At 44.6% G+C, this 26,629-nt stretch overlaps 1 protein-coding gene across 2 annotated transcripts in view; it reads left to right on the forward strand.

The window, feature by feature from the left end:
• pic (DNA damage-binding protein pic) overlaps nucleotides 1-26,629 on the forward strand; it is a 55,225-nt gene that overhangs the window by 18,075 nt on the left and 10,521 nt on the right. Inside the window, exons 6-16 of one of the 2 annotated variants that reach the window (XM_068348985.1) lie at nucleotides 390-548; nucleotides 1,443-1,584; nucleotides 8,932-9,153; nucleotides 9,939-10,098; nucleotides 10,568-10,676; nucleotides 12,650-12,828; nucleotides 14,305-14,465; nucleotides 15,199-15,329; nucleotides 16,055-16,239; nucleotides 18,784-18,907; nucleotides 19,976-20,183. In XM_068348985.1, coding sequence (XP_068205086.1) covers nucleotides 390-548; nucleotides 1,443-1,584; nucleotides 8,932-9,153; nucleotides 9,939-10,098; nucleotides 10,568-10,676; nucleotides 12,650-12,828; nucleotides 14,305-14,465; nucleotides 15,199-15,329; nucleotides 16,055-16,239; nucleotides 18,784-18,907; nucleotides 19,976-20,183 — 1,780 coding nt within the window. The remainder of the gene's footprint in view (nucleotides 1-389; nucleotides 549-1,442; nucleotides 1,585-8,931; nucleotides 9,154-9,938; nucleotides 10,099-10,567; nucleotides 10,677-12,649; nucleotides 12,829-14,304; nucleotides 14,466-15,198; nucleotides 15,330-16,054; nucleotides 16,240-18,783; nucleotides 18,908-19,975; nucleotides 20,184-26,629) is intronic. The other variant, XM_068348986.1, reaches the window with a different exon arrangement.

Here is a 26,629-nt window from a genome sequence, read left to right on the forward strand (position 1 = left end):
TATATCGGCGCAGTACTTTTTCATCTATGCGTCAATTTTTATTGTTTGCGAGAAGGTCCTCGACTTACGAATGTTAAGAGATAACCAGTCACAAATTCAACTTATAGGTCTCGGATATTGTATCAAAAGTTGATAATGAAATGCTGTCATAAAGCAATATTAAATAATTGAATACAGTAAGGAAGACGGACATTTGTAATATGAAACCAGACTATTTGTTGACTTGTCCAGCTGAAAATTGTAGGCATGTAAGGTGAAGCATAACAAAAATAAAGCTTCTTAGAACCTATTAAGTTTGTAATTTGAGGACTTTCTGTATCGGTACAGTAGTTTTTTACCTTCCGCCCGCTTCGTAAGGATCAAAACTTATGTCTCGTCCGTACTTCCAGATCCCCTGGAAACAGGACAACGTGGAGACCGAGGCGTCGATCATAATCACCGTCCCCGAGCCGTACGGAGGCGCCATCATCATCGGGCAGGAGACGATCACGTACCTGACCGGCACGTCTCACGTCACCGTGGCGCCGCCTCTCATAAAGGTAATGCAGGTCAGGAAAATTTACTGTATTTGATAGGTCACCTTAGCGCATCTCGCTGTCACGGCTGCTATTCTTCTCTCGGCGTTCTTTCTTTCCTTTGCTTAGATCCTTCAACACTGGCTCGTTTACTTCCTTTCATTTGACTTTTACTCCGTTCTTTTAGCTTCCTTCTGCTGTTTTTCTCTCTGCGTTCTTTCTTTCCTTTGCTTAGATCCTTCAACACTGGCTCGTTTACATCCTTTCATTTTACTTTTACGCCGTTCTTTTAGCTTCCTTCTGCTAATTTTCTCTCTGCGTTCTTTCTTTCCTTTTCTTAGATCCTTCAACACTGGCTCGTTTATTTCTTTTCATTTTACTTTTATTCTGTTCTTTTAGCTTCCTTCTGCTATTTTTCTCTCTGCGTTCTTTCTTTCATTTTCTTGGGCATTCAACACAGTCTAGTTTACTTCTTTTCATTTTAATTTTCCTTCGTTCTTTTAGCTTTCTTCTCACCTATTTAATCTCTCGTGACTGTGTCCCATATTGATTTTATTTTCCCTTGTTCTATTTTAATTTCTCCTTATTGGTCAAAGTTTTATTTTACCTTTCCTGTTCTTTTTTTACTCTTCTCAATTATTCAGTGTCATTCGTTTCCCTCGTTCTATTTTCATTTCCCTTTATTGGCCCGTTTAATTCTATTTTTCCCCTCTTGATTTTACCTCTCTTGCCTATTTATTCTCTCATACCTTTCTCTCATTCCATTTTTAATGTCCCTATATTGGTCGAAGTCTTCCCTAAGAAATGCACACTTATGTTGAGCATAATTATAATGAAATATCATTAAAAATCTCGCGTGACCGACCGTCGTATCAAGGTGAGAATAACAATCTCTCTCTCTCTCTCTCTCTCTCCTCTTCCTGACAGACCAGCACCATAGTGTGCTACGCGAAGGTCGACTCTAACGGCTCCAGATACCTCATGGGCGACATGTCCGGACGTCTCTTCATGCTGCTGTTGGACAAACAGGACGACCGCGCAGAAGCGACCGTGAAAGTAGAGCTTCTGGGTAAGTTTAGGTCCACGATTTTTAAAGTTTTATCAGTCATTTATAACTTGGAAATAACCCTAGGATTTCTTGATACGTCTTCAGATATTTCTGCTATGGTTAATAAGATTAGCTAGCTGTAAGTAATGTAGATTAGGGTATTGTATAGGCATCATAACTGATACAGTTTCTCAGTTTAGTGTGCCGTGAACTTCATATACTGCAGATTCCAGTTTACATAAAAACTTTTCTGGCAAATATACGCATAGAAATTATGGTAGAAATCCAGGGTACGTTGGTTAGCAAAGTGGTCTACTGAACTCTAGCTTTGCAAATATAAATATTTTGAAGTTTTAAATTAGATTTTTAAATATTTAACTTAGCCGGTGAATATATAATAGCTGCAACTCTGCGGCTCGACAGAAAACACACTCAAAAAACTCGCGAGCGATCGCTATAAAGGTTGCGGGTGTGCCCACCAGCGCCAACTGTCGGCCAGATATTACTCTTGCATGTAAACAAAACCTTCAATTCTTCTCTGTCGACGTTGACGACAAGACGTATTCATACTCGCTGTAGAACCTGGAGTTTTCTTAACATATTTGGTGAAGTACTTCATTTTGGTTTGAGCTTTCGCATTACAGGTGTTTTATCTTCAACTTAAATCTTGAACTCGTTTTTGGATAGATTTAATTTTTGACTTTGGATTGTTTTTTGGACTTAACTTGACTTTTAAATGGCCGACCCTTCCCTCAGTACGGAAGTGTGTTTAGGCTTTTAGCAATTATCTTCACGTTATAAATTAATTATAGATTTTCCTCTATATATTTTATATCTCAACCGCCTTTATTAGGCCTCTTCGATTAGCTTTCCATTTATAATAAACATCAAAATAAAGGTTAATGATTTGTTTATATGCGACCTTTCCTGAGAGTAGGTGGTCCTAACTTGGAAACCGAAGTTAAACAACGTTGAGCCCTTTCAATCGTAAATAGCTTTTACAGAGCTAATGATTTAAAACTTATTAAATGAATATTTTTTTAATAGATATTTTATGAAAGATTTTCTTTGAATAGTCTTCGTACTGTTTCAAAGATGAACTAACGTTTAGTTTATTTATGCTACGCAGTTTGCGCTCTATCGTTACGATAGAGAGAGAGAGTATCACGGTTTCACTTTGCAGAAAGAGTAAATCGATTCTGACGTTTTGTTCATTCTTCTTTCAAAGCTTAAATGTTTTAAATTCTATTTTAAAGGAACTTTTTAATTGAAAAACCTTTCAGTTTTTTCCTTTGGTAAAATAACCTGTTTTTTTGACGAAACGTAAGTGGGCTCTTCTCTTAGGTGCGAAATCAAGAAAGAGAGAGAGAGAAAGATAGAGACGGAGGGAGAGAGAGGAGAGAAAACGTTCCGATCTTTATCTCGTCCCAAGCGGGTAACGTTGTTCTCGTGTTACTCTCGTCCCTAGTCTCTGTACGAGGAGAAAGGATAAAACGTTTTTAGTTTTTTATTCTCGTCCCAAGGCAATGTACGGGGAGAGATTGAAAACGTAGTTTTGAATGAACTAGTGTTTAGTCTCTTCCCCAGCCACTGATTTTTTTATCTTAAAATATGTTTACTGTTTTTTGCTGGTATTAATGTGCTTACATTATACGACTGATTTCGCAATTACAACCTTTTGATGAGGGTAGAATTGCGTGCTTCAGGTAGAAATCAGTTTTATTCATACCTAATGTGAATTGTTAAAAAATTTGATTTCAGTGAAATAAGTGCAAAACAGAAAATCGTAGTGATAAAGTGATATTGCGCAAAGTGTTATCAGTGTTGCGACCGAGGGTTCGTCTGTTCATGCCTGTCGTTCGCCTAGTCCGGGACCTCTTGCAAGCTCCCAAGCCCAGGGGAGAAGTAATGTCGTACGACTTATGGGTTCGAGAGGCCTTGATCAGCGAACAGACGTTCCCTCTATGGTATCGGGTGTATCTTACCAAGATCACCCCTACCATAAGGCGAGAGAGACGATGTTCTCCTCGTCATCCGAAGGCTTTTCGCATAAGAAACCGTGGAACAAGGTTTCGAGGCCCTTTAAGCGAAAGTCAGTCCTTTCAGGACAGGTCCAGCATCCTGGTTTTAACCATTAGGACAGCTCTGACCCTATGCAGTCATCGGAAGACTGCTCGCCGCCTAACAAAAGCGTAACACAGACTCCGAGAGTCTTTTTGTAGGCAAGGTTTTGCGGTCACAGACGTTACCCTCGTCTCTTACCGCAACCATTCCCGTTGATCCTAAATGGGTTGTACGGCAAGACATGCAGAATAAGCTTGCCTCCCTTATGGAAGACTATTCTGCCGATAAGTCCGTTGAGCCTAGCCGTTTATCTCATCGAGATCCTGGCCTTCGGCCACCCTAACGTTCCTTTGTGCGTCCTGTTGACGTTGGCGTAGCCAAGTCACGTCAGTCAGGTTGTTTAGATCCACACTCGATGCGGTCTCGTGTGGATTTTCAGCCACATTTGGACGTTAGGCCACTTGCTGATGCTCCTGTTGACGTTCAGGACGTTCGCTAACAATCGGAGTTGACTTGTTTTGACGCTGAGCGTCAACCTCCGCATTCTAGAGTTGTTTTGACTGCTCAGTCTAGGTGGTCAAAGCAGTCTCGAGTGGACGCTGTGCGTCCTCACGCACCTGTTGTTGTTGACAGTTCACAGACTGTCAAGCAGTTACATGACGTTGCGTCCTGGTCTCACGCACCTGTTGTTGTTGACAGTTCACAGACTGTCAAGCAGTTACATGACGTTGCGTCCTGGTCCGCTACTAATGCACCAGTGCGTGTGGACTCTGCTTGTAAAGCATTGCCACCATGGTAGGTCTCTCCCTTGCTTGAGACTCGGCTATTGTCGGACAAGGTTCCTTCAGATGAGGAAGTTGCTGTTCCCCCTCCTACTGATATTCCCTTGAGGACTCTGTCAGACGGAGAGGAGCCTAAAGCTGCTTAGCCCTCTATGGACTTTAAATAAATCATGCTGATTTTTAAGGATCTTTGTCCGGATCTTTTTGTAACTGCTGCTCCTCGTTCGCCTAAACGTCAGAGCTTACACTAGGCCTAGCTACTTCGAAGCCGTTGTTTTATAAGCTAGTGCTCTCTCGCTCTTCTAAGAGAGCTTTACGTTGGCTAGGCGACTGGTTTATCACCAGGAGGAGTTTGGGGGAGACAGCTTTTGCTTTCCCTTCTTTTAAACTGGCTTATAGAGCGAGAGTCTGATATGACACGAGAGAAGTTCTCGGCTTGGGAGTTCCTGCCTCTGCCCAGATAGACTCCTCAAACCTCATAGACTCTCCCTGGCGCCTGGCCATGAGACGCTCCAAGATTTTACAGGTCGACTTCACAGCTATTTTCGAGCCTTTGAAGTTTTGCTGTACAATTATGTCATGCATAAACAAGGCTTTCAGGGATGGCTCCAATGATCTGACAGCCACGTTCTCTGCAGGAACAAGTCCCTCAGGGATGGCTCCATGATTTGGCAGCCATGTTCACTGCAGGAGTACGTAAGAGGCAAGTGCGCTCAATGTGTTCATTGTCAAGACAAACTTCACGATGAAGTCTTCCAGGCTGTCTTGACAGCATTTATGGAAGGCGACTGGATGGTCTCTCTCGACCTTCAGGAGGCATACTTCCACATTCCTATACACCCGGATTCCCAACCGTTTCTGAGGTTTGTTTACAGGAATTTGGGGTACCAGTTTCGAGCCCTGTGCTTTGGCCTCAGTCCTGCGCCTCTCTTGTTTACGAGGCTCATGAGGAATGTGGCAAAATCCCTCCATCTATCGGGGATCCGAGCCTCCCTGTACTTGGACGACTGGCTTCTCAGAGCATCGTCCAGTCTTCGCTGTCTGCAGGATCTACATTGGACGTTGAGTCTGGCCAGGGAGTTGGGACTTTTGGTCAACCTAAAAGGTCCAACTGATCCCATCCCAGATTATTCTATATTTGGGGATGGAGATTCGCAGTCAAGCCCTGCTCGAAGTCCAACTAATGCTGAAACGAAACGTTTATTCAGTCAGGAGTTGGAACAGTCTCGTAGGGACTCTCTCATCCCTGGAGCAGTTTGTCTCACTAGGGAGACTACACCTTCTGCCTCTCCGGTTCCATCTAGCCTCTCACTGGAACTAGGACAAGACATTAGAGACGGTATCATTCCCAGTCTCCGAACCAGTAAAGGCATGCCTGAAATGGTGGGACAGCAATATCAGTCTGAGAGAGGGACTATCCCTAGCAGTCAAGAACCCAAACCACGTGTTGTCCTCAGACGCGTCGGATTTGGGTTGGGGTGCGACCCTGGACGGTCGTGAATGCTCGGGTCTGTGGACCTCAAGTCAGAAGAGCATGCACATCAACGGCAAGGAGCTATTAGCTGTCCTCTTGGCCTTGATGATATTAGAAAGCTTCTTCGAAACTTAGTGGTAGAGGCAACTCAGACAACACCACAACTTTGGCGTACATCTCCAAGCAAGGAGGCACACACTCCTTCACGCTGCTCGAGATCGCAAGGGATCTTCTCTTATGGTCAAGAATTCGAGGCATCTCCCTGTTGACGAGATTCATCCAGGGGGACTTGAACGTCTTGGCAGACTGTCTCAGTCGGAGGGGTCAGGTGATACCCACGGAATGGACCCTCCACAATGACGTGGGTAAGAGTCTTTGGGCTACTTGGGGTCAACCCACCATAGACCTCTTTGCCTCCTCGTTGACCAAAAGGTTACCAATCTATTGCTCTCCAGTCCTAGATACAGAAGCAATCTACATAGACGCGTTTCTACTGGATTGGTCTTTTCTGGACTTATATGCATTCCCACCATTCAAGATAGTCAACAAGGTACTGCAGAAGTTCGCCTCTCACGAAGGGACAAGGTTGACGTTGGTTGCTACCCTCTGGCCCGCGAGAGAGTGGTGCACCGAGGTACTTCAATGGCTGGTAGACTTTCCAAGAAGTCTTCCTCTAACGGTAGATCTGTTACGTCAGCCCCACGTAAAGAATGTCCATCAAAACCTACCCCGCTCTTCGTCTGACTTCCTTCAGACTATCGAAAGACTCTCAAGAGCTAGAGGCTTTTCGAAGGAGGCAGCCAGTGCGATTGCAAGAGCTAGGAGAGCTTCTACCCTTAGAGTATACCAGTCGAAGTGGGAAGTCTTTCGAGACTGGTGCAAGTCAGCATCTGTGTCCTCGTCCAGTACCTCTGTAGCCCAAACGATTAAGGGCTACAGGAGCATGTTGGCTTCGGTCTTTCGACATAGAGGCTTAGATCTTTCCAACAATAAAGATCTCCAAGATCTCCTTAAGTCTTTCGAGACCTCTAAGGAACGTCGTTTGGCAACTCCTGGATGGAACTTAGACGTAGTCCTAAGGTTCCTCATGTCAGACAGGTTTGAGCCTTTACATTCAGCCTCCCTGAAGGATCTCACCCTCAAGACACTTTTCCTAGTGTGCTTGGCTTCGGCTAAAAGGGTCAATGAACTTCATGCCTTCAGTAAGAACATCGGCTTTTCTACAGAAAAAAGCCACTTGTTCACTTCAACTTGGTTTCCTGGCCAAAAATGAACTGCCTTCTCGTCCTTGGCCTAAATCTTTTGATATTCCTTGCTTATCAGAGATCGTAGGCAACGAACTGGAAAGAGTATTATGTCCTGTTAGAGCTCTTAAGTTCGATTTAGCTCGTACTAAGTCATTACGAGGGAAATCTGAGGCATTATGGTGCTCAGTTAAGAAACCTTCATTGCCTATGTCAAAGAATGCTTTGTCATATTTTATCAGATTTTTTTAATACGAGAAGCTCATTCTCACTTGAATGAGAAAGACCGATGTTTGCTTAAGGTTAAGACGCACGAAGTTAGAGATATAGCAATCTCCGTGGCCTTCAAGCAAAATAAATCTCTGCAAAGTATTATGGACGCGACTTTTTGGAGAAGCAAGTCAGTGTTCGCGTCATTTTACTTAAAAGATGTCCAGACTCTTTACGAGGACTGCTACACACTGGGTCCATTCGTTGCAGCGAGTGCAGTAGTGGGTGAGGTTTCTACCACTACACTTCCCTAATTCCCATATCCTTTTAATCTGTCTCTTGAAATTTTTTTAATATTGTTTTATGGGTTGTTCGGAAGGCTAAGAAGCCTTTCGCATCCTGGTTGATTTGGCGGGTGGTCAAAGTCATTTCTTGAGAGCGCCCAGATTAGAGGTTTGATGAGGTCCTGTTGTATGGGTTGCAACCCTTGATACTTCAGCTCCTGGGAGTCTTTCAGCATCCTAAGAGGATCGCTGGGCTCCGTGAGGAAGACAGACTTACAAGGCAGAGTAATCGTCTAAGTCAACTTCCTTACCAGGTACCTTTATATTTTGGTTTTGTTATATTGATAACTGTCAAAATGAAAAAACTCTTAGCTTATACGCTGTAAACTTAATTAACTCTGGTCTCTACCCACCGCCTTGGGTGTGAATCAGCTATTATATATTCACCGGCTAAGTTAAATATTTAAAAATGATATTTTAATTATAAAATAAATTTTTGAATATACTTACCCGGTGAATATATAAATTAAACGACCCTCCCTTCCTCCCCAATAGAGACGCAGCGGGTTGAGAAGAATTGAAGGTTTTGTTTACATACAAGAGTGGTATCTGGCCGACAGTTGGCGCTGGTGGGCACACCCGCAACCTTTATAGCGATCGCTCGCGAGTTTTTTGAGTGTGTTTTCTGTCGAGCCGCAGAGTTGCAGCTATTATATATTCACCGGGTAAGTATATTCAAAAATTTATTTTATAATTAAAATATCATTTTATTTATAGTTCACTTACATGTCATTGTGACTATTGTGCTTTTCTTTAGATTTTTCACATAACTGAAGTGTCTTTTACTCCTATTTCACACAGAAAACATTTTAGACAAATCTAAATTTAGTTGAAAAAATTTTATGCCAACTCTAAACTTAGTTACAAAACATTTTTGCCAACTGTAAACCTAGTTACAAAACATTTTTGCCAACTGTAAACCTAGTTACAAAACATTTTTGCAAACTCTAAACCTAGTTTCAAAAAATTTTTGCAAACTCTAAACTTAGTTACAAAACATTTTTGCCAACTCTAAATCTAGATAGAATACATTTTTGCCAACTCTAAATCGAGATAAAATACATTTTGGCCAACTCAAAATCTCCTTTACAATGTAATTTTCTTATAAAAGTAATTGATTACTGTATTAGTGCATAGCTCGTTGATGAAACCCCACTATGTATTTACTTTTAATTCTCTAATTAATTATTACTGTACTGTACATATCTTCTCGAGGAGACCTACATCGTTAATTTCCTCCATCATCGCAGGAGAGATCTCCATCCCGGAGTGTCTCACGTACCTGGACAACGGCGTCGTCTTCGTCGGCTCCAGGCTCGGAGACTCCCAGCTCATCAAGCTCAACACGGAGCCGGACACCTCCGGCCAGTACGTGTCCGTCATGCAGACTTTCAATAATTTGGGCCCCATCGTGGACATGGTCGTCGTCGACTTGGAACGCCAGGGGCAGGGCCAGCTCGTAACGTGCTCGGGTGGGTGTTGCTCGAGGCATTTCACATGTCGTTACCTCCGCCAGTGAAGTTGGAAGGAGGTTATGTTATACCCCCTGTCTGTGTGTGTTTGTGAACAGCTTCCTGGTCACAATTTTAATCTTAGAGTAATGAAACTTACTGGGATAAACTTTTATGTAAAAAGCTGGAAATGATTATATTTTGGAAGGTCAAGGGTCAAGGTCACAGTCAAGCAAAATGTACAATTCGCGTAATTAGCCGCAAGTTTAAACATCGTTGTCACAGAGACTTCAAACTTGGTTCATTTTTGAGTGCATGAAAATCCACACTAATTGATACATGTTAAGGTCAAAGGTCAAGAAATAACCTGCCGTTGCGGAGGTCTGTGCTCTACAGAGTGCACCTCTAGTTCATTAATATGACCAAATATCGTCCCTCGGGTTGGAGGAGAGGGAGCAGTCATACTCTGGTGAGAAGGGTTATAGTTAGGAAAAGGGGAGCTGGGGGGAATGGTTGAATCTGTTTGTGCAAATGTATCTAAATATTTAGCCATCATTTTCAGTGGGGCATGTATGCTAGTTTTTCTTATTTCGCATTTTGTTCATTAATATGACCAAAAACTATTTTCTATTAACTGATATACAATTTTCATATTCTGTAAAGAGAAAATGAGCTGAACAACGTTTTAAGAGAGAAGAAACCCTTTTTGATCTCCAGAAGGACATTTATTGAAGGGTTTTTATCTCTAGAGGGACGTAATAAAGAATGACATTTTTTTTTAAGGTTCGCAATCGCTCTCGTTTCAGGCGCCTTCAAGGAGGGCTCGCTCCGCATCATCCGGAACGGGATCGGCATCCACGAGCAAGCGTCCATCGAGCTGGAGGGCATCAAGGGAATGTGGTCCTTGAGCGTGAACTCGCCGAAGCATCACAACACGATTGTCCTCTCGTTCGTCGGGCTGACGAGGTTAGCTTTGAGCGGGCTGACTTTACGTGTACAAAGAGTTTTCATCTGAAGGCGAATTGTATTTTTCAATATATAAAATATACAGTATACTGTAGATATACAACACCATAGTTTTATGTTAGAATTGTTGGTCATATTTTAGACGTAGCAGAAGGTTTTCATCTTACAAACTGGCGACTTGCAAACGCAAGTCCAACCGAACTCTTAAATCTCGGATATTGTATCAAAAATTCATAATGAAATACTATAAAACAATATTATATTATTTAATACAGTGAGCAAGATGACATATGCAATATAAAAAGGGAATATTGGTTGACCTATGCCATAATTTAACAAAAATTCTACTTTCAAAGTTTCTTGGAACCTATAAAGTTTGTAAGCTTGGGACTTTCTGTACAAAGAATTGATATTTATTTTGGTTTCTTCAGTACCTTGCAAATTCTTTAAACCTGTCGGCATGTTTCAGAGTGCTGACCCTGAGCGGGGAAGAAGTGGAGGAAACCGAGATTGCCGGCTTCGTCTCCGACCAGCAGACTTTCCTGTCGTCGAACGTGATTTACGAGCAGCTTCTACAGGTCAGTTCCTTTATTTGGAAAGTTTTTAGTGATATATTAAGGGCTTATTTTGTTCCAGGTTATCTTTGTGCATATCTGGAAGGCAAGACTACTTAAGGAGAAAAAGGCCGTCTGAAATCGGTGAAGTTTTTGTGGGGCCGTCTGTAATTGTGGAGGTTTACATTTCCCAAATAGCAAGGATGTTATTTCTCTGCTGGTGTAAAGGGGAGTTTCATCTATTCTGCTTAAACTATTGATTATTGATAGATTTATATAGTTTTGCCCATATTTTGGAGGTCATTCAACTTTAGATAATGTGTTATCAACTCGATGATCTAGACCCAATAAATCAATCTAAAGTTACCATCTTCTCTTACGTAAAAATTTCTACAAGTTATTGGGAGCCATGTTCATTTCCTTTACTTCTGATGATTCTAACATACTGAGACTCGGATCATCTTATTTGGCGATCCAATTCCTGCCGAATGACTTTTAAAGCTCTCGCTACAGTTTGCAGAGAAACTTCATGGAAATGTGTGGATATTGCACCAGCAGTTTTGCCATTTTTGGTAGTAGGTTGGCCAAGGCACCGGTCACCACTACTGCTGGAGAGTTAATGGGTCTTTTGAGTGACCAGATAGTACTACATTGGATCCCTCCTTGCGTACGGCTCTTATTTCCTTTGTCCACGCTTACACCAAATAGTCTGGCCTATTCTTTCCACATTCTCCTCTGTCCTAATACACCTGATGACAACATTGAGATAAGCAAAAAACTGCAGTTCGCTCAAGGGGTTACCTACTGTACTGTAATTGTTCAGTGGCTATACTTTCCTCTTGGTAAGGGTAGAAGAGACTCTTTATCTATGGTAAGCAGCTCTTCTAGGAGAAGGACACTTCAAAATCAAACCATTGCTTTCTAGTCTTGGAATAGTGCAATAGCCTCTTGTTCCATGGTCTTCCACTGTCTTGAAGTAGACCAAGCAATTAATCCAGGTCAGGCATTGGTAACGGTTAATCAACTTTTGGGGCCATATTTTACTATATCCAAGCAAATGAGGGACGCATGATAGTACGCATGAGCAAGAAGTACTTGTGTAATATACTTTATACTGATATCTATGCAATTCTTCTTATGAAAGTGTACATAAATCTGACATGATTTATTATTTCCTAATGATTATAATGATGATTACAGGTAGGCTATATAAAAAGTAAATACAATTATAATATTTCAGTAACTTAGAAAGCCTTGGGAGCCGGACAACATGTCGCAGGTTGCCCATGCCTGCTCTAGGATGAGAAGTAAACTAAAAAAAATATTCAAAGTGACGTATTGCTAAACCCCTGAAGGACGAGTTTGTTCTGTCGGCTTTTTAATGTCCCGTTACTTCAGTTCTGACATAATGTTGCTCATTCTTATGTTTTGATTACGGAAATATAATCAGTTTACATAGTTTTCCCAACCTCATTTGGTCATACTGCACTTCACAACAACAACAAATGCTGCGGTTTCTAATCCACTGCAGGACAAAGGCCTCAGACATGTCCTTATTCATGTGTGCGGTTTGATCAGTTTTCATCATGCTGGCCACTGGATTTATAGGAGATTTTTGTCTTATTGATGAAAGTAATTTTTGTGTGAATACCAGAAAATGAAGATATTTGAGCATGCTCTTCGCTCTCCCGAAGAGAGATTAGTTCACCAAACATTCTACTGGGCTCCACAAGGCACTAGAAAGTTGGAAGATTCAGACCTACATAGCTGAGGACTATGAAACGTGAAGTAGGAAAGGATAAATGGAGAAGTATAGATTTAAAAGCTCAAGATAGAGACGACTGGGGAAATCTAACGGAGGCCCTTTGCGTCAATAGGCCAAAGAGGAGATGATGATGATGTGCATGTGATAAATGACATCCATATTATAATTAATTTATTTACTTGGTAATTAATAGTAGCACCTGTCACTTCTAATCCCATTTGATCATTTCCAGGTAACCGGCAGCTCCTGCCGTCTGGTCAGCGAAAGCAGCGGCCAGCTGGTCTGCGAGTGGCGGCCGCCGGAGGGCCGCAACATCTCGGTGGTGGCCGCCAACACGAACCAAGTGGTGGCGGCGGCCGGCCAACACATTTACTACCTCACCATCCAGCCGAACACGCTTCAGTTGGAGGCGTAAGTGATGAGATGTTTTCAGACTTTGTACTCTTTAGTCCGTTCACTGTTACGATCTTGGTCTTGTAAATGATCTTGGTCTTGTAAATGATCTTGGTCTTTTAAATGATCTTGGTCTTTTAAATGATCTTGGTCTTGTAAATTATCTTGGGTCTTGTAAATGATCTTGGTCTTGTAAATTATCTTGGTCTTGTAAATGATCTTGGTCTTGTAAATGATCTTGGTCTTTTAAGTTTTGATTGCCTGTTTAGATTTTAACCCTTTTACCCCCAGGCTATTTGGAAATTTCCAACCCTTAACCCCCAGGGGGTTATTTTTTTCTCAGCACATTTTGCAGTATATATTTTTTAAATTGCTCTAACAGCCTTAATTTTTGTCATAGAGAGGTCAGGTTGGTCTCATTCTCTTGGAAAATGCCTGAATTTTCTCAAAAAATTATCAAAAATATAAAAAAAAATTTCTTATAGCATTTTTTTGCAAGGATGTACCGGTACGTCCATGGGGGTAAAGGGATGAGTTTTGTGAAACGTACCAGTACGTCCTTTGGGGGTAAAAGGGTGATTATCATTCCTTATCTTTGTGTAGTCTATAATCTTGGAAAATAAGTGGCTTTCAGTACTTGTAAACACCTCTGGTTCATCACAAATTATCATTAGTGTTTGTTTTTCCTTTTGGCAGTTCTTAGGGAGCGTACGTTCTCGGTACGGATTTGGAAGTAGCTAATTTGCATCGTGATCTTCCACTTAACATAGGATATCTCTAAGACGAAAACACTAATAAGTACCGCATGATTTTTATTAGGACAAAAATATAAAAGATCTTCATATATTTTTACATAATTAAAATTTGATAATTGGGGTTTCCATGCGAATAATAAAAATCTTGTTTATAATTCCCAATGATTTAAGACTAATAATAGTATTTAGCTCATTCTTATTTTTAGTTCCCAATGAAAAGTTAAGCTTTTTAGATGACGCCTAAATGGTCCAAGTGAAAACAGCTTTTATATTTACACTTAAACAAGGTTTTTACTGATTATCAGAATAATATCATTAACCAATTTACCCCCAAAGGATGTACGGGTACGTTTCACAAAACTCATCCCTTTAACCCCATGGACGTACCGGTACGTTCTTGGAAAAAACTGCTATTTACATTTTTTTTTTTTGCATATTTTTGACAATTTTTGAGAAACTTCGGGCATTTTCCAGGAGAATGAGACCAACCTGACCTCTCTATGACGAAAATTAAGGCTGTTAGAGCGAGCAATTTAAAAAAAATATACTGCAAAATGTGCCTGAAAAAAAAATAACCTCTGTGGGTTAAGGGTTGGAAAGTTCCAAATAGCCTGGGGGTAAAAGGGTTAATAAGCCCACTTTTAGTTTTCAGTTCTCGATGTAAAGTCCAGCTTTTTATATTCACACTGATAAACAAATTTTCTTTATTAACTGGTAACTATTTCCCCTGCCCTTCCAGCTCGACGACAGTGGAACACGAGGTGGCCTGCCTCGACGTCTCGCCCCTGTGGGAGGAAGAAATGGCGTCCGTCGTGGCCGTCGGTCTGTGGACCGACATCTCGGCTCGGGTCCTGGCTCTGCCCACCCTCGAAGAAAATGCCAAAGAGTTCCTCGGAGGAGGTAGGTCAGGGGGGGCCTTCCTGAGAGTAGGTCACTGTTGTCGGTACAGGTTAGTCTTTTGTATTTTCAGCGGGTTGTGATGTGAAATGATATGCTGAGAATGTAGTTGTTACTATCATTATTAAATGGTTGTCTTGGAAAGCTACTCTGATATTTTTATAATTTCACAACACAGTTTTGTTTAGATTAATTTGATCATAAGTTTGTGCTTTGTGATTGGATTGTTTGAAAGTTTATATTGAAAGAAACAGGTCTTTAGTGAATATTCATGAGAACATTTAAAGGAAGTGAGATTTCAAACTAAGTTCTCAAGATGAAAGATAGAGAAAAGACTGTCACCTGTAGATGATGATGTTGCCAACTTGACGTTACGAGAATGCAACAAGAACAACTTTATTAAATAATTATAGATTTTTCTCTCCAGTTAGATTAACCCTTTTACCCCCCACCATAAGGTTAAATTTTGAGCACATTTTGCTATAAATACTTTTTAAATTGCTCTAACAGCCTTAACTTTTGTCATAGAGAGGTCGGGTTGGCCTCATTCTTTTTTAAAAGGCTTGAAGTTTCTCGTAAAGTTATCAAAAACATGTAAATAACAGTGTTTTGCAAGAACGTACCGGTACATCCTTTTGGGGCGAAAGGGTTAACCATGCAAGTCACAGATAATTTAGAGAAGCTAAAGGCACCACTGATAATGCTTATCTCGCCGTTCTATCTCACTCTCCGCCAGATATAATCCCCCGGTCGATAATCATGACGACGTTTGAGGGCAACCACTATCTCCTGTGCGCGATGGGAGACGGACAGCTCTTCTACTTCACATATTCTCCTTCTACGGGGTACCTGTCGGAGAAAAAGAAGGTGAGGCCTCCACGCTACGGTCTGTCGATGTAGAGGAGTATAACTACTGCAGTTTCTGTAGTAAAATACAATAGAGAATACAGTTTTCAGCGAACCAACTTGAATGTTCCAAGGAGCTGTTTGGAAATTGAATTTTGTTAAATTTTCTCCTAACTCGCATGCCGATGATTTTCAGCTGCATAAGTCTACACGTAGTCCCGTTTCATATTGAAAATGTCATCTTGCTTACAGCATTAAATTTTATAATGTATTATTACGGTACTGTATTTAATTATAAACTTTTGATTCAGTATCTGAAATTTAAGATTTCAGTTGGCCTAGTGTTTGTATCTACAGATGTTTGTAAGTTAAGAACCTTTGTTACTAGTTATTTAGTATTATTACTAGCTAAGCTACAACCCTAGTTGGAAAAGCAGGATGCTATAAGCCCTATAAGGGCTCCGAAAGGGAAAATAGCCCAATTAGGAAAGGAAATAAGGATACTACAAGAGAAGTTATTAAGAATTAAAACAAAATATTTGAACAACAGTAATATTAAAAGGACTTTCATACATAAACTATAAAAACTTAAAAAAAAGATGAAGAGAAATAGGATAGAATAGTGTGCCTGAGTGTACCCTCAAGCAAGAGAACTCTAACCCAAGACAGTGAAAGAGCATGGTACAGAGGCTATGGCACTACCCAAGTCTAGAGAACAACGGACTGACTTTTCTCCCTTCCACCAGGTTGTTTTAGGCACCCAGCCCACGACCCTCCGCCGATTCCGTTCCCTGTCGTCGACAAACGTCTTCGCCTGCTCGGACAGGCCGACGGTCATATATTCGTCAAATCACAAGCTGGTGTTCTCGAAGGTCAACTTGAGGGAAGTCACTCACATGTGTCCATTGAATGCAGAGGCGTACCCAAGCAGGTAATTGGCAATTGAAGTTTCACTGAAATTATATTGTTACATACTGTAGTTCAGTACTGTTCTGTAATTTAACCCATTTACTGCATCCTTCGTCGAGACCCCTCTGAAGAGAGTCCTTTGGATTTGTCCTTGAATATTAATTCTAGCAATCATATTCTAGAAGTTTTATCCCAGCTGTGACCAGATTGTAGAATACATACATACATACATATACCAAAGGCACTTCCCCCAATTTTGGGGGTTAGCCGACATCAACAAATGAAACAAAACAAAAAAGGGGACCTCTACTCTCTACGTTCCTCCCAGCCTAACAAGGGACTCGACCGAGTTCAGCTGGTACTGCTAGGGTGCCACAGCCCACCCTCCCACATTATCCACCACAGGTGAAGCTTCATAATGCTGAATCCCCTACTGCTGCTACCTCTGCGGTCCTCTAAGGCATTGGAGGCAGCAGCAGGGCCTACCGGAACTGCGTCACAATCGCTCGCCGTTCATTCCTATTTCTAGCACGCTCTCTTGCCTCTCTCACATCTATCCGCCTATCACCCAGAGCTTTCTTCACTCCATCCATCCACCCAAACCTTGGCCTTCCTCTTGTACTTCTCCCATCAACTCTTGCATTCATCACCTTCTTTAGCAGACACCCTTTTTCCATTCTCTCAACATGGCCAAACCACCTCAACACATTCATATCCACTCTAGCTGCTAACTCATTTCTTACACCTGTTCTCACTCTCACCACTTCGTTCCTAACCCTATCTACTCGAGATACACCAGCCATACTCCTTAGACACTTCATCTCAAACACATTCAATTTCTGTCTCTGTCACTTTCATTCCCCACAACTCCGATCCATACATTACAGTTGGTACAATCACTTTCTCATACAGAACTCTCTCTACATTCATGCCCAACCCTCTATTTTTTACTACTCCCTTAACTGCCCCCAACACTTTGCAACCTTCATTCACTCTCTGACGTACATTTGCTTCCACTCCACCATTTGCTGCAACAACAGACCCCAAGTACTTAAACTGATCCACCTCCTCAAGTAACTCTCCATTCAACATGACATTCAACCTTGCACCACCTTCCCTTCTCGTACATCTCATAACCTTACTCTTACCCACATTAACTCTCAACTTCCTTCTCTCACACACCCTTCCAAATTCTGTCACTAATCGGCCAAGCTTCTCTTTTGTGTCTGCAACCAGTACAGTATCATCCACAAACAACAACTGATTTACCTCCCATTCATGGTCATTCTCGTCTACCAGTTTTAATCCTAATTGAGCAGTTGAAACAGTAGAACTTCAAAAGTTCAAACTTGAAAGATAAAAAATAATAAAATAGGAATGGCAGGCACAGTAAAGATTACAGATTATTATTATTATTACTGTACTAGCCAGGCTACAACCCTAGTTGGAAAAGCAAGATTCTATACACCCAAGGGCTCCAATAGGGAAAAATAGCCCAGAGAGGAAAGGAAATGAGGAAATAAATAAATGATGAGAATAAATTAACAATATATCATTCTAAAAACAGTAACAGCGTCAAAACAGATATGTCATATATAAACTATTAACGTCAAAAACAGATATGTCATATGTATATATATATATATATATATATATATATATATATATATATATATATATATATATATATATATATATATATATATATATATATATATATATATATATATATATATATATATATATATATATATATATATATATATATATATATATATATATATATATATATATATACTATAAAAACTCATGTCAGCCTGGTCAAAATAAAAACATTTGCTCCAGCTTTGAACTTTTGATAATTGTGTCCTGACTGAGATGGTGTGGACATGTGTTGAGAATAGATGGGGAGGGAGTGAGGAGAGCTTGGGAGGGACCTGTAAGGGGGGGATCGGGATCAAGAGGGAGGCAGACTACTTAGATGGCAAAATACGTTGAAGGATGATATAGAGAGAAGAGGTTCGGTGGAAGACGATGCCTTTGATGGAAGGCATTGGGATGACAATTGTGGGAAAGAAGAAATTTCATGTCCCTTTTCACAAGGATGTTTGAACCCGCATTCTGGTTAAACTTAGCATTCGTGATAACTATGTACAAAATCCATAACGAACCAATAAAGCACCAAAACGACACAGGAACACAGAGGGAAAGGTAGGATAAAGTACGAACACAAAGGAACCGCATGGGACACAAAGGGTCGGGGACACAGGGTCGCACTGGGTAAGGAGAGAGCGTCGAGATGTTATCACGACGTGACCAGAAAACTTACTGGAGCTCGAGACCTGAGCAAGCATGCTCTCTGACCCCGGGTCGCCTTGTGGCTCGTATCACTCCGCCAGAGGTTACCCCGCATAGAAAACGGGAGTAGGGTAAACTACACAAAATTCTGGTCGGTTGGGAGGAGATCCCAGATACTCCTAAGAAAGTAGTTCGAGGTAAGTACTGTTAGGAAAAATACAAATTACTTAAAATTTGTGATTTTTCATAATTCTTCAAAAATTTCCAGTCTGGCCCTGGCCACGAGCGAAGGCATCACGATCGGCACCATAGACGAAATCCAGAAGCTCCACATCCGCACTGTGCCCTTGGGGGAGACGGCGCGTCGCATAGCGTATCAGGAAGAAACCGAGGTGAGGGATTTTTTGGGTGCCTGTAGCTTCCGTATAATTCCTACTAGGATTTTAGAGACGTGACGATGTAGATATCGGCCATTTTCTTTATAAATCTCATTAATTGCAATGTATAATCTGTTATTGACAATTATCTACATATTTATTTATTGGTTGTTTAACCCTTTTACCCCCAGGCTATTTGGAACTTTCCAACCCTTAATCCCCCGGCATTTTTTTTTTCAAGCTCATTTTGCTATATATATTTTTTGAATTGCTCTAACAGCCTTAATTTTCATCAGAGAGAGGTCAGGTTGGTCTCATTCTTTTGGAAAATGCCTGAAGTTTCTCTTAAAGTTATAAAAAATATGCAAAAAAAAATGTAAATAGCAGTTTTTTGCAAGGACGTACCAGTACTGTACATCCATGGGGATAAAGGGATGAGTTTTGTGAAACGTAACAGTACGTCCTTTGGGGGTAAAAGGGTTAAAATTATTGCTGCATCTTCATTATCGCATCTTATTCTTTCTAATTGATATGTACTTGAATACAATACTAGTGTATGTAAGGTCCTTCTTAATATTTAGAGTAAATATTCATTTGATCTGTGCCTAACATAATATTGTTTTATAAAAATTTCCCTTTTTTTTTTATAAATCCTTTGAATTCTGCTTATTCAGTTTCCTCTTGTCCTTCATTTATTAACCCTTTTACCCCCAATGGACGTACTGGTATGTTTCACAAAACTCATCCCTTTACCCCCATGGACGTACCGGTACGTCCTTGCGAAAAACTGTTATTTACATTTTATTTTGCATATTTTTGTTAACTTTATGAGAAACTTGAGGCATTTTTCAAAATAATGAGACCAACCTGACCTCTCTATGATGAAAATTAAGGCTGTTAGAGTAATTTAAAAAATAAATATTGCAAAATGTGCTTGAAAAAAAAAATAACCCCTGGGGGTTAAGGGTTGGAAAGTTCCATATAGCCTGGGGGTAAAAGGGTTATGTTATATACTAGTTTCGAATCCTCACAGTTGTTTGACATATGTTAAAACATTTAACTGTATCCTCTGTCCCCCCACAGACGTTTGGAGTCATCACAATGCGCGTAGACGTGATGGACAGCAACGGGATAAGGAGCGGGGGGATGTGCGCCTCGCTGGGAGCCCACTCCTCCTCGTCCGCCTCAAACACGTCGAGTTTGCTCAAGCCTCCAGTACAACCTCCACCGGAGCCCGGGCAGGAGGTCGAAACACACAACCTGCTTATCATATCACAAAATACATTTGAAGGTAAAGAAACCGGGATGTTTTCAAGTAACTTCGTTTCTTCGGTCTCGTTAGCATCTTATAAATTTGCTGTTCCCGCAAGAAATTGTAAGGTTTTTAAGGTACATCGTTTCTTCGGTCTCGCTGACCTCGTAATTTCGGGGTTTCCCGAAGTTGGTTCTATAGTCCATTTCTTTTAGCAAGGCAGATTTGCAGAGACTCGCAGCGGTGCCCTTTTAGCTCCGAAAAGTTTCCTGATTGCTGATTGGTTGGACGAGATAATTCTAACCAATCAGCGATCAGGAAACTTTTCCGAGCTAAAAGGGCACCGCTGCGAGTCGGTGCAAATCTGCCTCGATAAAAGAAATGGACTATAGGTGTTGAATGGCCTTCCTGCTGTGTAGCTCACCTAATCTTGGAACCATGATATTGATGGGTGCTGCAGTTATTGGAACTCATCCATGTTATTTGAAATATATGTATTTGATCTGATTCATAAAAAAAGTGGGAAGAAGATAGTTCTGAAAATTGTAAAATTACGTAAACATTCTTTGCACAAGTGAGTGTGTAATAGTTTGCTTTCAATTGTAAATTTATAAAAGCTATAAATGCTTTCACTGATGGATAATTAAAAAAATAATGGAGAAAGTTAAAGCATAAGGAGTACTTAATAATTAAAAAAAGTTAAAAAGTTAAAAAAGGTTTTATAAATGCTGACAGAAAAGTATGATTTGATCAATGTTTTATTTTAAAAGGTTGTTTGTTCCGTAACCGAAATACAAACCACGCTATTTACAAAGGGTTTACTTTTAGCGCAGCTGAAATGACGAGCCAATAGTTTTTAACGAGGGTTAAATACCCCCGCGCTAGTTAGCGGGGGGTGGGGAAGGGTAGCTTGCTACCCCTCCCCCCTCCACACACCGGTGACTTGCTTCACTTCACTTTTGGCTCGGCGGTGATCAGACGTGTCTGTTCATCGCCTTCGCTGACAGCCTTTAATTTTCTTCTTTTTCTTTACAGCTTGTGTGATTGGTTGGAAGTTGACCTTCAGTTATTTTCTTTTATTTAATATGCGGACATGCCCTGGAGTTGCCGGCCGTCCTTGTGGGACTTTCATGTCGGACGTGAGTACGGATCCTCACACCCTCTGCCCTCAATGTCGGGGCCGACGGTGCGACCAGGATAACATGTGCCGTGAGTGTAGGGAGTGGTCTGCCTCCCAGTGGGAGAGGTTTGGCCGTCGGCGTAAGAAGAAGTCCAAGAGAGACCGTTCTCCTCCGGGGTTAGCCTTGAAGGAGGAAGGTTCTCGGGACTCTTCTTCCGCCGCCCAAACCTCCTCCGAAGCTCCCCCTCGTCCGCCTCCTAAGGAGAGTCGTCCGAGTGGGAGCGCAGGCCCTTGTTCTGTTTCCCTACCTTCGGTGGGGGGAGAGGGCGTCGCCTCCCATAGCGAGGCGGTTCCCCCTCCTCCTCCGGGGGAGGTTATTGATAATAATTCTTTATCCAGTGATGATCTGTTGCAGATTTGGTCGTCCCTGGGGCTTAAGGGCTTGCCCTCCAGGGTCGCTCTTATTGACCTTGTCTCGTTGGGGGCCGCTGTTAAACAGTCGCCGGTGGTAGCGGAGGTAGACCCTCTGTCTATTGTCGACGTCGTGGTGACAGAGGCCTCCGACGTGGCTGGGCCTTCCGACGCAGGTGCTGTTGCTGGTGATGGTGCTCTAGGCTCTCCTCCTCCTTCCGTGCATCCTTCGAAGGGGGAAGTGAGTCCTTCGGTCTCGACTGCTGCCCAGCTTCCTTCTGAGGGAAGTGTTTTGAAGGAGACTCCCCTTCGGAGGACCGATGGTCCCGACGATCTCCCCCGAGGCCGCCTCCGCCGTAAGGCTCACCGCCCTCTACGCCACAAGGGCCTCCCTTCCCCTTACAGGGGGACTAAGAGGCGCCTTTTTGGGTCTTCGTCCTCCGGGGGGGACTCTCCTCGTCAGCCTCAACCGACTACTCCGCCCTCCTTGAACCTCTCTGCGGACCGCTCTCCATCTCCTGCCGGATCTTCGCCTTCTGGAGAACTCGTCACCCGACGGGCAACGGTCCCTTCGGGGCTAAGGGATTCTTCCCTTACGCGAGCAGGGCCAGCGCACAAGCGCTCTCCTGCTCGCCAGCGATCTCCTGCTCGTCGACGATCTCCTGCTCGCCAAGACTCTCCTGCTCGCCGACGCTCACCTGCTCGTCGGCTCTCTCCTGAGGTTCGCCCCCCTCGCCAGCGCTCTCCTGCTCGTCAGCTCTCTTCCGAGCGTCAGCGCTCATTTGAGGACCATCGCCCTGCGGTCTCTGACCACCCTTTAGTTCCTGCTGAACTCCCTGCTCACCATCGTGTGTCAGAAACACATGTTCGCCAACGCGCCAGCGATCTTCCCGTTCCTGCTCGTGAACCTATCCTCTCACAGGACACGCGTCGACCTTCTGCTCGCCAGCGATCACCAGCTCGCCAGCGATCACCAGCTCGCCAGCGATCACCAGCTCGCCAGCGATCACCAGCTCGCCAGCGATCACCAGTTCGCCAGCGATCACCTTCACATGCTGCCCGCCATCGCACGAACCTGCATGATCGCCCGCTTACGCATGCTGCTCCTCATCGCAATACCCTGAACGATCGCCCTCCTGCGGATGCTGATCACCATCGCACAACCCTGCACGATCGCCCGCTTACGCATGCTGCTCGCCATCGCACAACCCTGCACGATCGCCCGCTTTCGCATGCTGCTCCTCATCGCAATACCCTGAACGATCGCCCTCCTGCGGATGCTGATCACCATCGCACCCTTTCACGCGATCATTCACCTGTGCATGCTGCTCGCCATCGCACAACCCTGCACGATCGCCCGCTTACGCATGCTGCTCCTCATCGCACAACCCTGAACGATCGCCTTCCTGCGGATGCTGATCACCATCGCACCCTTTCACGCGATCATTCACCTACGCATGCTGCTCGCCATCGCACAACCCTGAACGATCGCCCGCTTACGCATGCTGCTCCTCATCGCTCAACCCTGAACGACCGCCCTCTTGCGCGCAATCATTCACCTTCACATGCTGCTCGCCATCGCTTACCATCACGTGATCATTATCGCCAGCGATCTTCTTCACCTACGCGGCAGCACGATCCCTCGCCGTCGCGCCATCGCTTGCGTTCGTCGCCTCGGACACGTGTTCCTTTACCTGCCCACCCTCACGCCCACTCGCCTGCGCGCCCGCGCGATCGCTCGCCTGCGCGCCCGCGCGATCGCTCGCCTGCGCGCCCGCGCGATCGCTCGCCTGCGCGCCCGCGCGACCGCTCGCCTGCGCGCCCGCGCGACCGCTCGCCTGTACGCCCGCGCAACCATTCGCCTTTGCGCGACCGTTCACCCTCGCGCGACCATAGTTCGCGGCGAATTCCACAGCCGGTGGTAGCAGCAGGGACGCGTGCTCCTAGACGGCACTCGGGATCACCTCCATCCAAGCACAGGTTGGTATTGCAGGACGAGGACAGGTCATTACAGCATTCTTCCCCACCTTCTTTTCAGGCAGGTACCGTCGTGTCCACTCCAAAGGATCGCCCGATCCCTTTCACCTTAGCGAGGATTTCGGACTCTGTGTCCTTTGAGCAGCAGACTTGGTTTGGTCCGCTGGCACGGGCGTTAGTGAGGGTTATGAAACCAGCACTCGCCGGCCAGGGTAACAAACCAGCGGCTGTCTCTCCTTCGCTGAAGAGAAAGAGAGGAGTGGACTTCGTGGTGACTTCCCCCAGGGCGAAGTTGGTTCCCAAGAGGTCGGTCTCGAGGGTCCCCTCTCCTGCACGAGTACTCTCTCCTTCTCCCGTGGACGAGGCCTTTCCGTCCTCAGGTGAGTCCAGTGGACCGGTAGTCTTCCCCCCGGCACCAGGGGGGGAGACTTCGCTTCAGGCAGGAGAATTGTCTCGTGAGGAAGGGGCCCCTCGAACCTCGTTGTTGGGATCCTGTATCCCTCCTAGGAGGGAGCCCAAGGATTCCAAGACCATCCCTAAATCCTCTGCAAGGATTCGACAGGAACCCATGACTACCCAGGGGAATGTCCACGTATCACCCCAGGAAGAGATTCCTGGGGCAGGAGACTTAGCTGCCAGCCCACAGGGAGGAGAACAGCAAGAGTCCGAACATGCCTTCTGGCAGGTCCTAAGCCTGATAAGGCAACTTAACAGTCTTACGGATCCAGTCATCCCCCCCCGTGAAGGCAAAGACACAATTCTGGATGAAGTGTTCGACGTTCGGAAGGCCCCTAAGACCAGTGCAGCTCTGCCCTGGTCTCGGGGGCTGAAGAGTGCCAGAGCTAGGGCCAATGCTCAGCTCGCACTTCTTGCCTCCTCCAGTCGTTCCACTGCCGGGAACAAACTCATCCCTCCTCCTCGCCTTCAGCAGAGGAGGTATTTCGAGATCCTGGGTGAGCACAACCTCGCTCTTCCGCTCCATCACTCTGTGGAGGAGCTGGCGAAGGGAGTTCCCTTGGAGAAACTCTCTGCCCGGCAGGTGTCGTTCTCGGCGGCAGAGATCCTTAACCACGAGAAGGTCGCTAAGTGTGCCATGCAGGCCACTTCGTGGCTGGACTTCTGGTTAGGATCTCTGGGCATCCTATTGCGATCTGAGGACTTGTCCAAGGAGACCAATAGGAAGGCCCTAGAGACCTTCTTGCTCTCGGGCACCCGCTCCATCGAGTTCTTGGCGCACCAGGTTACCACCCTGTGGGCCAACTCGGTGTTGAAGCGTCGCGATGCTGTGTCCGAGAGATTCCATCCGAAGGTCCCCGCCGTAGATGTGTGTAGGCTCCGACATGCCTCCCTCCTGGGGGAGAGCCTGTTTGAGCCTCAAGACTTGGAGCGAACGGCTGAGAGGTGGAGGAAATCCAGCACGGACTCCCTCCTCCACAGGGCCCTTACAACTCGGCCCTATAAGCCTCCAGCCCCGCCACAACAGCAGCAACAACCTCGTAAGGCTCCAAAACAGGCACCGGCAGCTAAGAAAGTGGTGTCTAAGCCCCAGCCCTTTCCAGCCAAGGTCAAGAGGGGTGGTAAGTCCTCCAGGGGAGGCAAGACTTCTAGGGGTGGCGGCCGCGGCCGCAAGCCCTAGGGGTGGCAGTCCCCCTGCGTGTCCACCTGTGGGGGGATGCCTTCAGCGTTGCGTCCGCAGGTGGCAACATCTCGGGGCCGATGCTTGGACGATCTCGGTGATCGGCCAAGGTTATCGCGTCCCGTTCACGTCATCTCAACCTCCCCTGACAGCGAATCCAGTGTCGTTGAGCTCCTATGCCATGGGATCGGCAAAGGGGCTGGCCCTTCAGGCCGAAGTCAAGACCATGTTCGAGAAGGGTGCTCTCCAGGAGGTCGTGGACGGCTCTCCAGGCTTCTTCAGTCGACTCTTTCTTGTAAAGAAGGCTACTGGAGACTGGAGACCCGTCATCGATCTCTCGGCTCTGAACAGGTTTGTCAAACAAACCCGGTTCAGCATGGAGACAGCAGACACAGTCAGACTTGCGGTGAGACCACAAGACTTCATGTGTACACTGGATCTAAAGGACGCGTACTTCCAGATCCCAATCCATCCGTCTTCCAGGAAGTACCTGAGATTCTGCCTAGACAACAAGATCTACCAGTTCAAGGTGCTGTGTTTCGGTCTCTCCACAGCTCCTCAGGTGTTCACCAGAGTGTTCACCCTGATTTCGACTTGGGCGCACAGGAACGGCATTCGTCTCCTTCGTTACCTAGACGATTGGCTGATCCTAGCAGACTCGGAGTCGACCCTTCTTCGACACCGAGACAGGCTTCTAGATCTTTGCCAGGATCTGGGGATCGTGGTAAACCTCGAGAAGTCCTCTCTGCAGCCGTCCCAGCGACTGGTTTATCTAGGCATGCTAATAGACACCAATCTCCACAAAGCCTTTCCATCAGACGACCGGATAGCAAGGCTGAGGAGGGTGGCGGAACCTTTCCTCAGGCGAAAAGAACTCCCCGCCCAATCGTGGTTGCGTCTCTTGGGCCACCTATCCTCCCTGGCCCGTCTGGTTCCAAACAGCCGCCTCAGGATGAGATCCCTTCAATGGCGGCTCAAGTCCCGGTGGAATCAAGGATCCGATTCCCCGGACACTCTGATCCCAATGGGGTCTCTGGAACAGACGGACTTGCGGTGGTGGCTGGCCGACGAGAACCTGCGAAAGGGAGTGAGTCTTCTCGTCCTTCCCCCGGAATTGACTCTGTTTTCGGACGCGTCAAAAGAAGGGTGGGGGGCGCACGTTCTGAACCAGAGGGCCTCAGGCCTTTGGTCAGAATCAGAAAAGTGCCTACACATCAACCTGCTAGAATTGAAGGCCGTCTTTCTGGCCCTTCAACAGTTCCAACGGTTCCTGGCGGGTCACTCCGTGGTGGTGATGAGCGACAACACCACGGTAGTGGCTTATATCAACAAGCAGGGAGG

Source organism: Palaemon carinicauda, chromosome 25 (genome assembly GCF_036898095.1).
Source record: "Palaemon carinicauda isolate YSFRI2023 chromosome 25, ASM3689809v2, whole genome shotgun sequence".
Lineage (NCBI taxonomy): Eukaryota > Metazoa > Arthropoda > Malacostraca > Decapoda > Palaemonidae > Palaemon > Palaemon carinicauda.